Consider the following 17,010-nt stretch of genomic DNA (forward strand, 5'->3'; position numbering starts at 1 on the left):
CTAGCTATTGCAAGGATCATGTTGGTTAACCAGGTTAACCTTGGTCTTGTTGAGTTCATTTCAACACCTGCATGCACTATTGTTATTGAGGTCAACGTACTACATGCTACTATATGTTTCAGTGTCTGAATCTATCAGAAATCATTTACATTAGGTCATTTCAGTCCTGCTGTTTAAAGGAAAAATGTGCAAGTAATGTTCTTTACCACTTATCATATCTATATCCACTTATAGGATCTATATCCTTTCAATGGTTTGAGGTTTGGTCACATGGCATTTGAAGAGGCATCATTTAATATTTTTTCATTTTAACGGACTGTATTCTATGGCATTAGGATTGTAGGAAAAAAAGGTGATAAAGGACATGACATGTCCAAATCTTCACCCCGGCACATTTCATTCACAATGGCAATTCAGCAATTCTGCTCTGAATAACAAAAAACAACAAGCAGTGAAGGAATCAGAAGAGAAAGTAAAGCCAAAGAGCTTAATGTTGTAAATAATAAAAGATAACATAATATACAATAAAAATAAGTAAGAGTAAAATAGCAATCTATCCCAGTACCCTAAAATAAGCTTACTATCTAGCATTTACCTTCAGTAAAGCTGAATAATACTAGCATAACAGTTATGTTATGCTAGTTAAGTCCTTTCCGGCACCCTGAGCTAAGATGTTAATCAATCTTTGGAAAAAAATATGGCCCTTAATCCTCTGTGGATTATTAAAAGCCCTAGCCATCTCTCAAAAGGTCAATTTAGCTGTACTGTACAAATGTAAAAACAAGGTAAGCGTCAAGGGTGATTCAAATAAACCATTCAATAGAAAGTACACCTTCATCACATACTGAATGGTATTACATGAATGACACAAATGAATGACAGTAACATTTGCATAGGCCACACTGGTGGTTTTGATTTTTTATTTTACATGTTATGGAAGACAGTATAACTATGCATTAGGTTTAGCTTAAACTATTATGTTTGTGTACAATTAGCTACAAAGGCAGAGTCCAGAAAACGTCCAGCTGGGCAGCATGTGGCACACTCACAAGAAATACAGTAGATGCATTGAGAAGATATATGAGATATATAAGATATTTCAACTGTTGAATGAAATTTGGTGCACTTCAGAAGCAAGTTGTCCATGTTACCATTAATCAAGGTATTCCAATACCCAAAGTGTCTGGACATTGAAATGTCTTACAAAACACTGAAACTATCTTACATTTTTGCCTCTTTAAGTGTTACACTTTTGTCCAATGCTCCATGTGTCATTTCATATTCCTTTAAACGCCCCAACCTGCAGAAAAAAAACATAGAAAAGATACCTCAAAACATAATGTATGGAAACATCTCACATTTCATAAACAATCCCTATTGTTACAATACTACAAGATAAAATGCTATCAGATGTGTCTGAGTGTGTCAGTCAGGACTAGCTTACCCTTTAATTCTTTGCATTTGGGCGATGGTCTCAGGGAGAGCTTTCCCTGATGTTTCAGGTAACAATAAACAGAGGAGGCTGGCCACCACAGCCAAGATTCCAAATAAAAGATATGGGAGGATTTTGTAGTACGTGCCTATTAAAAATGGTAAAGAATGTGGCATAAGATGAAAGATTTAGTCATTTTTGGAACTGTTGCAGCTCTTAATTGGCACTTATGATCAACCTAGGTTAGGGTTAAGGTGAGGTGAGGTGAGGTTAGGGTTTAACCTTAATGAGCAGGCAGTTGGACTGTTGTGCCACCTAAGAGCTGTGAAATGCACTCCCAGTAAATCTACCTTTCTTATCTTTCTGGACACAGATATGTACAGGTCTGCCAGCTCTTGAGTGGTGCAACTGTCTAACTGCCTGTTACAATAAATAAACAGTTCTAACCTGCTGATGGGAATAACCAGTAATCAAAGGAGAAGGGGAAGGAGCCACAACCAATTGTTTTAGATCCAGCTGCAGCTCATTTCTAACAATTTGAATTGTAGACAAAAGCTACAGATGTGAAAAATTGGTTACCCAGGAATATAATGAAAGGAGAGATAATGGATCCTATTCTTGCTGACATGGAGCAGATTCCCATGGCCATGTTCCTCACCACGGTGGGGAAGAGCTCTGATGTCACGGCATAAACTACACAAAACGCTGCGGTGATGCCAAACTTCCCAACCATCTCTAAGAAGATAGACAACTCTGGTAGATCTGTATGGAGCAGAAATGTCATCAGTTACACAGTAGTACAACTCCACCATTTTATAACAAGGTAGTAGACACTCCTACCTTGAAGATTTACACTTAAAGACTATAGGTCATCGTTTCCCAGGTACAATTCACCTCAACACCTGAATACTATCTTGTCAGTGGTGGCCCTAGGGTGGTCCATTTTCACTGGCCATGGATGGACTAAAATCAGAGACTATATATCAACCCTGCTGAAAAAAAAGCTCTAGCTGGTTAAGCTAGTTTTTGACCAGAATAGGGTATGTTTTTGTCTGAATTTGATGGTTTAGCTGGTCTACCAGGTGACCACCAAGAACACAGTGTGCCCACGCTACACTGTTTTGCCTGATAGTATTATAGACCCATAAAAATAAGATAAGATAAGATAAGATAAGATAATCTTTTATTAGTTCCACAGTGGGGAAATTCTCAGTGTCACAGCAGAGAAGGGATAGCAAGACACTCAGATGCAAAAATGTAGATAAATTACCACTATATACACAATATAAATAATCAAATAAAAAAATCTTTAATCAAAACTGCGAAATAGTTAGCTAAAACAGCTTAAAACATTGTCCAAGTCCATACAACGAATAAGTCTTGGTCGAAGTGTTTACATTACAGAGGGATAAACCGTTTTCAAGTAAAGCAGCCATCAAGAAGCGTCTGACGTATGACGCTCCTGTTTTCCGATTGGTTCAAGACATCTCATTTGCATACTGCGCTTTTTCAGCAAACATGGCGGGAGCTACTGGAGATTTTTGGGTAAACTTTTAATGGAACAGTTTTATATAATAACGCTGCAGTCACTCTTTAAACACTCATTTCTCTTAAATCCGTTCTGTTTTAAAGATCTAGATCATAGACTGCGGTGAGGGACACGGTTGTGTTTCTAAGGAACCGTTTTGAATCGCGTGCGCGTTTTGAACGGCGGATCGCGCGTGCAATTAACCGTCAGACCTGGCAGAGACGGAGGAGGTGCAGGACCTGCAACTGGATCATCAGCGAGCGAGCGAGCTAGCTAACTCCACACAGCTGCTCTTTGGTGTCCTTGCTGTGGCTGCTTTTCTGCTGCTTGGAACCCTTCATATGGTAAGTGTGGGTTCAGTTCATTTTCTAAGCAAATGCAACCCTGCTGGAGTTTTTCAGCCTGAGAGCAAAATGCTAGCTAGCTAGCTAGCCAAGTGTTGTTGGTGCTAGCTGCTAGCTAGCTAGTGCTAATGTTTTCAGGAGGAGGGCCGTTTATTTTATTCACAAGTTCGTTCACAGAATAACTTCACATTAACTGTTTCTTAACTTTACTAAACGTGAACATGTTAAGGTGTAGCTAAAGCAGTTTCCTGAATTAGAGGGGTTTGAGAATATTAGCTAAGTAAAGCTTTGGGTGTGAATGTCCACTAGTGAATGTTTTTTATTGTTATCATTACCTTGCAGGCTTTTGGTGATAAATTATTATGTGATAAATGATATTATTTATTTTGTGTATGTAGTGTAATTTATCTACGTTTTTGTAACTGAGTGTCTTGCTATCCGTTTCTGCTGTGACAGACAATTTCCCCACTGTGGGACTAATAAAGGATTATCTTATCTTATCTTATTACAGCTCACGTGAATATTTGCAAATTGCAAATGATATGGTGATGCTCAGGCAGTGACAACTGTATAAATGTCATCATATTTGCATTGTCAGAAAGGGATTGGTTTGTATTTCTGTGTGTATGAATAGGACAGAATACTGAAGACAGGACATATGGTCAGTTCCTAAAGGAGCACTGCATAGGTAAGTCTTGATTAATGTAAAAGCACTTTTCCAATTAGAATAACATTTCCTTTACTCATCTCTGAAAACAACTTTAGACAGTGTTGTTAAGGCTATGTTTGTTATCTGAATGTGTTTGTGTGTGGTTTTTTTTTTTGTCATGAGTATATTTTACTTACCAATACATATTTACTAGTTGGCTTTTACTTGTAAATATTGATTGACTAATTAATTAAAAATGTCATTTGCACATTTCAATCGTTCAATGCACTTAAAATTCATGTGTCAAGGTTTTTCAAAGAGACCAAAAAGTAGGGGCAAGTCAAAGGAGACTAGGTGTGCAGGTGGTGTATAAATGTTGTTTGTGTGGGTTCAAGCAACCTTTTTGCACATTTAAGAAGGCATTTAAGAACCTGTAAAATGGTATCACATCCATATAAGAATTGTGCTTATAGTACTACTGTGTACTCATCCTTTTATGCTCACAAAACCAGAATACATGCTTCCTGTGCTGGTGCAGAATTCTTTAATGATGTCTCTGCTGATGAAGACACTCTAGGCCTAAATACTGCTGAATCTTTTGATGAAAATGTAGACCTGTGTGAGGGTTTGAGTCAACCTAAGAATGAAAACTCAGATGTTGACAATGGACAATGTGACACCAACCAGTTAACCAGACATTTAATGGGCATCACAGTTTAGCTTCTCTTCATTTTTCTGATCTAACAGCACAGGTAATAGTGGAGCATTTGATATATATTCTAATAAGAGAAGCCTTTTCATGTCTTAGAGCCTGGGCACACTGCAGTGTATGTCCCTATACTTTCTATGATACAGGAGCTGTTCAGGTGTACTGACGTACATGATATGATGTACAAGTTCAAGAAGCATGCTGTTCTCAGCCCGACCACTACACAAGTCATTGGGATGGTTTGTACTTTCAAGAAAATGAGTTGCTGTCAACATCACATTAGCTAAAAGTGACATTGATTTTATGTATTGATGAGATAGAAATAGCAAATCCTTTAGGTACTTCAAAGAAAATACACACACTTCTGTCAGTATACTTGGTTGGACTTGCCAAGCAAATATCGGTCTGCTTTGCATGTAATACAGCTGGCAGTGTTATGTGAATTACCCAATCTTTGTGTCATTTGTGATGCAGCAGATAATTTAGCAGCTCACGCAATAGCAGGCTTTGTCTAGTCTTTCAGATCACACAGAATATGTGTGCAGGTTTTGCCTGGCTAGTTGAGACTTGTTTCAGTCTCAGGAAGTTTCTGAAGGTAATTTTGTTCTAAAATTTATTTATTTGGCTCCAAAATGACACACAGGGAGAAGATGGCAATTAATTAGGCGTGACTGAAGATTGTTTGTTAAGGCAAAGGTTGAAGCATCTATTACTTTCACCCTATTCCTGATTTCCCTCCTGATATTCTTCATGACCTACTGGAGGGAATGCTTCTTGAAGTCACAACTGATGCTTGCTGTTGTGGTCTAAAAATGCTGGTGCACTTAGATGGTAACCCCTCATATACTGCTATCTAAGAGCTAGTGTTTTGAGTGTCATGTACGTACATGACAATCTGCTTAAAGAACCAGTGTTTACCTTTAAATCGCATGGTCCATTAATGAACCAGAGGAACAAAACATCTGATCAATTCTGGGTAATGTTTAATGTAATGATGTTTTGGCCTGAGCCTAAACTGAGGAGCATTTGTAGAAGCTCTTGTTACCAAACACCTCTGCCTTACAGAGCAAGGCAGTCATTGTGGCTGGTATGGCTGGAAAATAAGCTTGAAATTTAAGATGGGTAATTATCGGACCAAACTGAGCAGATCTGGATGTGATGAGGTGGCTGTTAACTCAGGGAAGAGGAGCCAAAGTAATCCAAAGAGAGTTGTTTACTTTGAAGAGTAGAGTTTGTTCACTCAAATATTTTGGGTAATCAGTTTCCTTAAAATATTAATTGAACTTATTCAGGTTTACAGTGTAGTCAACCAGCATGACCTAGCTGTGTGAGCAGCATGACTGCGCGGGTCGACCAGCTTGACCAGCATGACCAATATGACCACATTGCTAGACCGGAGTGGCCAGCCTGAACCTGCTTCAGTAAACAGGTAAACCAGCTTTATCAAACTAGTCAACCAATATGACCAGCTTGACGATCAGCTTGGTCATAAACTGTGCTGGTCATTAACTTGATTACAAGCATAGGGTTTTCACTTGGATCACCAGCTTTTCAACAACATGCATCTATTTAGGCTGACCAAATACTTGCAACTAAATACCAGACTGCTACCAAACTACTGAGCAGATAAAAGCATTGATAGAGAGCTGATTAACAGTGTCAGCTTACCTTTAGGGACAAGCTGAACAAAAAGAATGATGACTCCACCTAGGAGAAGAGTTGAGGACTGGCAGAATCGTCGTGAACAGTATTTGAGAAGTAACATTGCTATGAAGAATGCCGGCAGCTCCACAACCGCAGATATGAAGAAGTTAAGGTAGGGATCACCGTGAAGGTTGTTGGTGTTCAGAATCAGTCCATAGTAAGACATAGTGATAACCATCCTGGCAGTGAAACACAGTACAAACTAACTCAATGATTGTTTTTAACATAAAGAATATATAATTACAGTAAATTACAAAAACATATCACTTCAAATTTAGTAATTATGGTTACACACATTCTTATATGTATATATCAACACCAGTATCCAAATTATTAGGTCTGAATGTGTGATTACGTCTTTTTAGAGCTTGTTGATCTTTTTACTGAGATTTTAATTTCTACTGAGAAATGAATGGGGTCCAAATGTTTGCGCTAATGATTTAAGTACACTATTAACAACCAACCAACCACATGGTGTACCACAGCAACAACTTGGCAATACCTGAGCCACCACCTGATACAAAGCACCCACCTGGGATGCCATAGCAACATTCTAGGAACACCATAGCAACCACCAGAAATACAGCTTATTTAGCAACAACACAGCAACCACTAGGAATACCATAGCAACCACTTAGCAATACCATAGCAACCGCCTGGGATACCAAAGCAACAAAGTAGCAACCACCTGGTACACCATAGCAGCTGCCTTGCAACACTTTAACAACCATTCAGGAACATCATAGCAACTGCCTGAAATACAGCCCATGTCCCCTTGTTAGTTCCAGGTGTCCCTTGTAATCTTTATATAAAAACCCCTCTCTCAGCATTCTGGCCTTGTATGTGATCAGGTGTATGTATGTCCCTGTCAGTTCACCTCCCGTGACAAACATTTTTCTTCAAAATGGCAACTTTATTGGAGAAAGTAAAAAAGTTCTTAACTTTGAATGAAAGTCAATGTAAAATAAGTATTTTTAAGTAATTTAGAGCATTTCTATTGGTCTCTTCATCTCAAAATATTTACACAGTATACAGAGCAGCTCCAGGGTTCGAACTACGGACAAAACTAAAAATGTTTTTGTAGGATAGCAGCGTTAGGTTGTAGACCTGCATTCCACACACAGTTTGCATTGTTGTCCATGTAATTACGTAAGTGTATATAAACATCAGCGGTTAAGAGGAAAAAAAAGCAACATACCATAAGAGTGAACAAATGATGCACGTTGCAACTGCATTGCAGTTTCTCAAAATATCAAGAATACTGTATTTCTTCTTTCTCATTGCAGCTGCTTCCTCAATCTGATAGAATGCACAAAACAAGGTAAATCATTTGCATATAGCAAACACAGTTATGGTAAACATGAATTACAAATTACAAATGTTTCAGTGTGCAGTTGCAAGAAAAAGATGACTAATAAAATGTGGTCTGATTGTTATCTAAATCACAATTCTGGACAAACACAATCTAACTAGCTAAACTAATAATCGAGCACATTGAGTAAACATCCACAGCACAGGACTTGCGCTGGACTATTCTTCACTTAAATGTGGTTTAGTCTATCAATTATCTGGGGCTGTAAAGTTTTTAGTTGACCATGGGTTCATTCTACCTCTTTCAGGATTGTCCGTTGTTCTCTTTGCCTTAATTCTAATAAGATGCCATCTCTTCTTCAGTCCTAAATTGTCTTTTCTTTGTGTGTTATTAGTTTAGTTAGATGGTATTTATTTAGAATTGAATAGAATTTAGAATAGAATTTCATTCGTAATTAATGTAAAAATCGAGGGAATTCCAAGGGGTTCGCTTCCTTTTATGCACCTGTAATATTTCAATTAATGATTATGATACAAAATACATGCATGTTTTGTGATGTATTGTTAAATAAAAGCACACAGAATAAGTATATCATTACATTCACCACATCATTTCCACAGCAACACATATAGTATGTTGGTCATTACAATTATATGTAAACTGTAATATAAAATTCTGGCATACAATTATTATATATTTCATTCAGTCAGGATAGTCTGTCTTACTTCAGTAGGGGCAAAGATAACTTCTGGAGCAGAGACTTTGTTCTTCTGTGCAGCTTTTCTTAGTATTGCTTCAGCCTCGACTATCCTGCCCTGTGAGAGCAACCATCTAGGGGACTCTGGAATTAACCTGAAATGTAGAAACATTTTAATATTGACAATTAGATCTTGTTAGTTAAAATTTTTGTCAATAAAGTGTAGATTCTTTATTATAAACAGGACCAAACTAAACCAACTCATCGATTCAACATTGATTTAACATTAAAATTCCAACCTGATTTCAGTGTGAATATATTATATTAAACATATTTACAATTAGCAGCTAGATTTACAATTAGCCCCACCACCCCCACCCAGAGTCCGCCAGTGACCTTCGGGGCACATATCCTTCTTTTCAGTTTTTATACTGCATATCACCACACACTCACCACCACAATGGGATATACAAAATGCCAGTGAGAGCATTGATGAGCACCAGCCATCTCCACCAGCGGACAAAATATCCTGCCAGAGGTAGAAACATCTGGCCAATCCCTGATCCCATAAAGACTCCCAAAGAGCAGAACACCACACGTGTTGCCGGGCTTAGAATTTCTGATCCTGCTCGACAAAAGAGACACTATTCATATTCATAATGAAAACACTGCCCTTTACAATGCAGAACTGTGCTGCTAATTGATTTGTGTAGAACTCTTAAAACAAGCTGTACCTAGCACAAAGCCTACGACATAATTTGAAAAGCCACTAAATCCCACGAAGAAGTAAATTGCAGTGAACACCTCCCAGCTTGGAGAAAACATCTGGATGAAAATAGTTGCTGTCTGCATGGCCATCATGGCAAAGAGCACGGGCCTTCTGCCATACCTGTGTGTAAAAATGTATAATTATTTTTGCAGAACATTTTGTATGTATGCAGAACATTTTAAACTCTTCTACATCATTACATCTTCCTGCTTAAATTTTCTACTATGTAAAGATCTTTGCACTCCAATTTGATAATTGACATCAACTACACTTAATTGTTTCAATAAAGTATCGTAATATCTGCTTACAATCCAGAGCTGGGACCAGGCCGCAGACAGACTGGCTAAACCAACCGTCTGCCAGATTTCTCTATTCCTAGTTTAGTGGCTGAATATCTTGGCATCATACACATGTAGACAAAATTGTTGGTACCCCTCGGTTAATAAAAGAAAAACCCACAATGGTCACAGAAAAAACTTGAATTTGACAACAGTAATAATAAATAAAAAATGTATGAAAATGAACAAATAAAAATCCACCGTTGATTTTGAACCATGCTTTAACAGAATTATTTAAAAAAGTAAACTCATGAAACAGGCCTGGACAAAAATAATGGTACCCCTGTAAATAATGTGACCAAAGGGACATGTTAAATCAAGGTGTGTCCACTAATTAGCATTACAGGTGTCTGCAATCTTGTAATCAGTCAGTGGACCTATATATAGGGCTACAGGTAGTCAGTGTGCTGTTTGATGACAGGATGTGTACCACACTCAACATGGACCAGAGGAAGCAAAGGAAAGAGTTGTCTCAGGAGATTAGAAAGAAAATTCTAGACAAGCATGTTAAAGGTAAAAGTTATAAGACCATCTCCAAGCAGCTTGATGTTACTGTGACTACAGTTGCACATATTATTCAGAAATTTAAGATCAATGGGATTGTAGCCAACCTCCCTGGACGTGGCTGCAGGAGGAAAATTAACGACACATCAAAAAGATGGATAATACGAATAGTAACAAAAGAGCCCAGAAAAACTTCTAAAGAGCTCAAGGAACATCAGGACAAGAGATCAAAAAATCAACATGTTGACAAGCCTCAAATCTTCTGGGAGAATGTCCTATGGACAGATGAGACAAAAATGGAACTTTTTTGCCAAGGCACATCAGCTCTGTGTTCATAGACGGAAAAAATGAAGCATCAAGAAAAGAACACTGTCCCTACTGTGAAACATGGAGGAGGCTCTGTTATGTTCTGGGGCCGCTTTGCTGCATCTGGCACAGGGTGTCTTGAATCTATGCAGGGTACAATGAAATCTAAAGACTATTAAGGGATTCTAGAGAGAAATGTGCTGCCCAGTGTCAGAAAGCTTTGTCTCAGTCACAGGTCATGGGTTTTGCAACAGGATAATAACCCAAAACACACAGCTAAAAACACCCAAGAATGGCTAAGAGGAAAACATTGGACTATTCTGAAGTGGCCTTTTATGAGCCCTAATCTAAATCCTATTGAGCATCTTTGGAAGGAGCTGAAACATGCCGTCTGAAAAAAAAGACACCTTTTAGAACTAAGACAACTGGAGCAGTTTGCTCATGGGGAGTGGGCCAAAATACCTGCTGAGAGGTGCAGAAGTCTCATTGACAGTTACAGGAATTGTTTGATTGCCTCAAAAGGTTGTGCAACAAAATATTAAGTTGAGGGTACGATCATTTCTGTCCAGGCCTGTTTCATGAGTTTCTTTTTTTTTTTTTTATAATTCTGTTGAAGCATGGTTATTTCTGTATTTCTGTGACCATTGTGGGTTTTTCTTTCATTAACCGAGGGGTACCAACAATTTTGTCCACATGTGTAATTGATTGAGATCTACCATTTGACCAACATCTAGCAAATATTACTTGGACAGCTTTTCTTCAAAACATTGCCAAGCTAAGAAATTACTTCCCTACATGATACAGAAAAAATAGTACATGCTTTTATTACCTCAAAGCTAGACTATTGCAAAGCATTATTGTCAGGATGATCCAGCAGGAACCTCAGTAAACTTAAACTTTAAATGCTGCAGCCAGGGTCCTTACTAAAGCTTGAAAAGTGACCATATCAGCCCAGTCCTCAGTCAAATCGAGGGGTTCAGGGAATTGTGGTAAACTGAGATGCTGGAGCTGTCGTCCTGCTGCTTGCACGTTATCACTTAGGTTTGTACACGGGGGAGCGTGGGTGCTCTCTCTTTTTAATTAGGTTGTTAAAATCAGACCTGCCAGACTCGTCAGCCACACTTCAGCCATAGTGTTTAACGCTTACGTTTACAACATTCAGCAGGCGCTCTTATTCAAAGCGACTTACAAAAGTGCTTTTATGTCTACCATTCCTTGTGCTCCATAAATCCAATTAGAACTAATTCCCCCAGTTGCCCGGTCTGACTCCGATGGATGACTGACCGCTGGGCTCCCCTGTTACCCACATCAGGCCACATTTAGACTGCCTGGGTCACTATGTTTGTTTTATGATTTGTTGATCTCTTGTCCTATGACTGGATTTGTGTAAAGCTGCTTTGTGACAACATCACAAATGCAATCACTTTTCGCCAATCATTAGCATCTTCTTTGCAACCCAATTTCCACACATCAAACCTGACCTTTCTCAATTTCTCATCTTCACTGGAGATAATCTTGGTGTGATTTAAAAATGAACTGCTTACTTGTCAGACAGCTGTCCCGAAATGAAGGTGCCCATCAGAACACCAAGGAAGTACACTGATGAACACAGGGGGACTTTATATCCATTGTCACACACCAAATCCCACTAGAAGCAGAATGTTACATTTTTAATTGGATATTGCTCAGTGCATTGCAATGACTAAATGTTTCATATTCTATCAGAGGTCACAGGGTGACCCTAATCCTTCTTTTAACTTGCCAAGACCAACTAACTTTCTGTTAATAGTTCATAACTATATATTTTTCAGTATCTTACATGACAGTAGATGTACTTCTTGGCAGCATTCAAGACTCCCATGGTGCCAGTTTAAAACCAGTTTTTCAAAGACTGAAAGACCGCAGACTCACTCTCAACCACAAGGAATGTGAGTTCAGTAAAACCAGACTTGAATTTGTTGGCTTAAATATCTCTGCTAATAGCATCTTTCCAAAGCCCAAGAAGGTACAGGCCATTTATCAAGAAAGTAGCCCACAAGGCGTTTTCTTAGCATGGGCAATTTTGCCGCCATTACAGCACCTCTCAGAGAACTGAGATGGAAAGGCACGGCATGGCTTTGGGGTCTGATGAAACTCAAAGAGAGACTTACCAGGGACACAGTCATCCTACTTTCAACCCAATTGAAAAACTGGTAGTGTATGCAAGCGGTGTTGGTGTTGGTCTTGCTACCATCCTATTTCAGAGAGAGCAAGAACAGGAGCACCAAAATGCCAACCGGACCTTCACTGAAGTTGAGACATGGTATGGGGCAATGAGCATTTTTTATCTATATATGTATGGTCATCCATTCATGCTTGGAACAGATCACAAACCTCTTGACGTTGATCTGGAACAACCCAAAATCAAGACCACCTGCTTACATTAAACAAAGTGGACTCAGACTTCAGCTGTACCATTACAGGAATACAGGAAAGGTGCTGAAAAAACAGCCTATTACTGATTATCTCTTTATGGTCCTATGCATCAAGGGTTAGGTTAAGGATTTATGGTTGATTCAAGGGTACATTCAATTGACAATCATTTACAATCAACCTTGTTCAGTTGCATTTAATAGGCAATAGTTGAACGGTAGTTGAATGTCAGGTGAGCATCTACGAGGCATCTATAATGGACCATCCAAGTTAAGTGATAGCACATGTTAATTCATAACTTCAGACAGGTTAGATAAACATTACATATGCTAATTTATGAGAAAGAGCAAGGGACTAGTTATGAAACATTGCTTAGCTGGATAACCTTTTGGCTTTTTTATTACACAATATAAGGGTATCATAAAAGGGCTGTTTTGGAACAGTATAATTTTTGTTAAATATTACATATTTACACCACCAGTCCCACTGTTTAGCTAAATTTGAATAGAAATAAAAAGCTTTGTGCTCACCTCAGTAACAATGGTTGATTGATAGTGCTCCTTACTATAGTACCATCCATCCAGACAGCTCTCCAGCTCAATGTTGCTCACGTTCACATCCACATCAGGGATGTAGCCCAGCATGGAGTAGTTTCTTAGTGTGTCTGCTTTATACCTGGTGCAGGAGCTGTGTTTTAAAACTCCATCCTGGGTTACCATAGGAATCGCAGCCTCTCTCCATAGCTGACTGATGTTGTACTCCTCAGGAACCAGACACTTGTGTGGTGGAGTGTCACCCACTAATACTATGTACAGGCCCACAAAGCCATTTGGGAGGATGCTGACAGCCAGTGCCATGAAAACAGTCAACTGAAATGGCCCCCATGTTCCAAGAAAGGATGTGATTTCATCGTAGTCTCTCATTTTGAAGCTCCTGGAAATACACTCTCTAAAGAGTGTAATTTTGTCTGCCTGTGGTTCCTGAAGGTTTTGGTACTTTAGCACTGTGTCAGTCTCCTCCCCGTCATGCAAATTTGATTGTTAGATATCCACTTCCATTGAAGAATATAGCTACAATCTCAGTGGCCGTCTAAAGTCCAGATGCTCACATGCCAGTAAGTTACTACTCTTTAAAGTATAACTGCACCCTCCAGTTTTAGCTGCTCTTTACTTTGCTCCACTCCACTGTTACTCCACTATATATATATATATATATATATATATATATATATATATATATATATATATATATATATATATATATATATATTAGTCCCCATGGAATGTATTTGTAATTAACTAATCTACCACTTATTTTGATGATTTATAAAGAGCAAACAATAAAAATAGGCCTAAATATATAAAATAACAGAAATAAAAATATGCACTTAAAATAGTAAGCAGCATGTTTCAGAGACTCCAACACATTTTATATTTTTTTGCAAAAGAGTATGATGTATGCCTTTTAAAAATTTTTAAACTTAAAAATTGTGACACAAATGCATATAATATTTGTTCGTCAGACTCTGTATCTTACTTTGAATACCATCAGTAGACTTTAAAATAAGCATTATTAAGATATGTATGGGCATCAGCAAATTTAATTTATTATATGTTAATATTGGCATTTTAATGTCAACATTTTAGATATTAGGGCAAATCTTTAATTTTCTTTTAAAAGTGCTATAGAATGCATTTATTAAGTGTTTTAAGTAGTTTGATGTATAAATAGTAAGTATGTGACTTTTGTTGAGGTGAAAAATGCTTAGATGTGTTTTACAAACCTTTACAAATCACTTTGTCCTGTAATTTTACATTTATTTAATGAAACACCCTGGCTTGTAGGGGAAAAAAACCCAGTAAACTCTGTCAAGAACATTCATTTTTACTCTGTCTTACTGGATAGTGCTGCTGTCCTCTAATTATGTTCTTTCAGTGCGATGTGCTGTTAGCTAGCTGAAGATATTACAGCCAGATTAGCTTTCAGCCTTTTGCCTTCTCAAGTCTTACATCATTCTTGTAGTGGGAATGCCAAAGTATCTTGATGTGTCCCCAACAGCAAAGCATCGTTAACATCAACCATATCACTGCCCCAGCTGGAACCTACATAATAATCGTGAAACCACACAGTCCATTGTCCACACAGGTTAGCTGGGTGCGCTACAATAACAAATGAACTAATGGATAAAGACAATACTTATGGCTGGTGTCATTATTATTATATTGGTATATAATAATGTGCGCAATGCCCTTGCACCAGCGGCAATGTTGTAAGAAATCTGATCATAGGAGATGCATTAAAAATGTCAGGTGTGAACAGCTTGCGTTTTGTCAATCAGTTGACAATTGATCAGATGTTAAAGAGGCATGTGTCAGTACCAGGTGTGAACCGGCCCATGTTTTCTCGCTTACAGTTTTACCAGATTTGACTAGGGCTGGGTCTATGTAAATGTTGGGGGTGTAAATAGTCAGACTGCAACAATTATGCAACAGTTTTGGGGTTTTGGAATTGGCCTATTTTCTAGCTCTGTTTTGGTTTTGCTGGATTTTCTTTAAGAGGGCACAACAGAGTTTGAGGTTCATGGTATGGTTTGATGTGCTGAACTGATTAATTTCATGATTATTATTTAAATTGCAAAATCACTTTCTTTTATTAAACCTATTTTAATTGTAGTTGTGACCTTATGTTATTTAATTAAAGGTTAGAAGGAAAAATCACAGTCAACATTCACTAGTAGTACTGCTGTAAACACGTTTGGACCTTCGAATGACTGAAATTAGAATAAATTAACTGCTTGGACACCAGATGTCCTCTAAAGGGCCAAAACATCTGTTCAGAGACATTCAGAGTACTCCCACCAAAACTGTCTGACTTACCATGTCTAAGTGTGAATTAAAACTGCCAACGTGCACCTGCAGATTTTATCTTACTAAATAACAATGGTATCTCTACAATGAGATAGCAGACACTTGTTTATGATTTACTATTTCAAGGATGAAAGGATTAATGGATTACTCATTGACGTGTCCCTGGCAATGACTATGGACCTTGGACTATAGAAATGTTTTAGTGCTTGATGAAATGCTGGATGAAATGGTTTGGTGGTCTTGCTGCATTAAATTCCTTATCTGTTTTGGAGTGGGTAAAGTTTTATGATTTTAATCATTAAAGGGCCCTTAGAATGTCAAACTGTATTTTTCTTGGCATAGTTGAAAAATGAACGTTTGTCACAGCCATTACATTTGCCATCGCCATACAAGCACCTGTGTAATATTGAGTAGGTCCACATTGTGGCGCCACAACAGATCTGACCATTCAAGGCATGAACTCCACGAGACATCTGAAGGCATCCTGTTGTATCTGGCACCAAGACTTTAGCATCAGATCTATTAAGTCCTGTAAGTTGTGAGTAGGGCCTCAATGGATCGCATCAGTGTGCCTTAGGTGCCCATGACCCTGTCTTTGGTTCACCAGTTGTCTTTTATTGGAATAGTTTTGGTAGATACTGATTACTGCAGCAACACACCCCACAAGAATTTCCTGCTGTTTTAGAGATGCTCAGACCCAGATGCCCAACCATCACAATTTGATCGTGATCAAAGTGTCTCTGATTCTCAAGCTTTTAACACATCACCTTCAAGAACTGACTGTTAACTTGCTTTCTATTATATCCTCTTGACAGAAGCCACCGTAGATGAAGATATTCAGTGTTTTTCACTATACCTGTCACTGACTAGTAAAGTGAGTACTAATTTTAGTTAGTACTAATGCAGTACTAACATTAGTGTCAGTACTAAAGTCACGACTGATCAGTCTACATACCATAAATATATTGCTCATACTGAGGTGTCCTCCTTCAAATGAAAATCTGGTATAACCAAAACAGTTCCATAGCAGTCTATATAAACTATAAGCAGACTATACAAACTCGGGTCACTAGTGACAGTGACTTCGGGAAAATATGGTGTTGTTGATTCTGGAAAGCAACTAATAACCTCCAGATTTTGCAAGTTATGGAAATATGGGTTGCTACATGAACCTGTGCTATTGTCAGCAGAAACACTAGCAATTGTTCACTACCTCTAAAACAAAACTAGACTAATACAAAACTAATACAACTACAATCCCTTCAGCTTGCTAACAGCACATCACCCTTTTGTTCCAGGGTTAAAACTTTGCCATAATATGTGGCTTACAGTGCCCTCCATAATTATTGGCACCCCTGGTTAAGATGTGTTCTTTAGCTTCTAATAAATTGAGTTTTTTTCGAAATAATATAGGACCACGATGGAAAAAAGAGTAATCG

General features: G+C 38.1%; 1 protein-coding gene across 1 annotated transcript; it reads right to left on the reverse strand.

Moving 5' to 3' along the window:
- Positions 1-949: 949 nt before the first annotated feature.
- On the reverse strand, positions 950-13,630 carry LOC140539200 (solute carrier family 22 member 4-like). The gene is made up of 10 exons (XM_072661849.1): positions 13,235-13,630; positions 11,837-11,940; positions 9,110-9,264; positions 8,829-9,000; positions 8,404-8,530; positions 7,565-7,665; positions 6,331-6,545; positions 2,012-2,194; positions 1,445-1,580; positions 950-1,300 (listed from the first exon to the last, which is right to left on the reverse strand). The coding sequence occupies exons 1-10, from the start codon at positions 13,625-13,627 to the stop codon at positions 1,222-1,224; spliced, it is 1,665 nt and encodes a 554-aa protein (XP_072517950.1). The 5' UTR covers positions 13,628-13,630; the 3' UTR covers positions 950-1,221.
- Positions 13,631-17,010: the final 3,380 nt, after the last annotated feature.

This window comes from Salminus brasiliensis, chromosome 18 (genome assembly GCF_030463535.1).
Source record: "Salminus brasiliensis chromosome 18, fSalBra1.hap2, whole genome shotgun sequence".
In the NCBI taxonomy this organism is placed as follows: Eukaryota; Metazoa; Chordata; class Actinopteri; order Characiformes; family Bryconidae; genus Salminus; species Salminus brasiliensis.

Bases quoted from the DNA above. Each gene is read 5' to 3' on its own strand.
- LOC140539200 (XM_072661849.1), bottom strand. From the start codon at position 13,627: ATGAGAGACTACGATGAAATCACATCCTTTCTTGGAACATGGGGGCCA. The intron at 11,941-13,234 runs GTGAGCACAAAG...TTCTGCTTCTAG, and splicing joins AATCAACCATTGTTACTGAG to TGGGATTTGGTGTGTGACAA. The intron at 9,001-9,109 runs GTACAGCTTGTT...TTTGTCGAGCAG, and splicing joins TGTCGTAGGCTTTGTGCTAG to GATCAGAAATTCTAAGCCCG.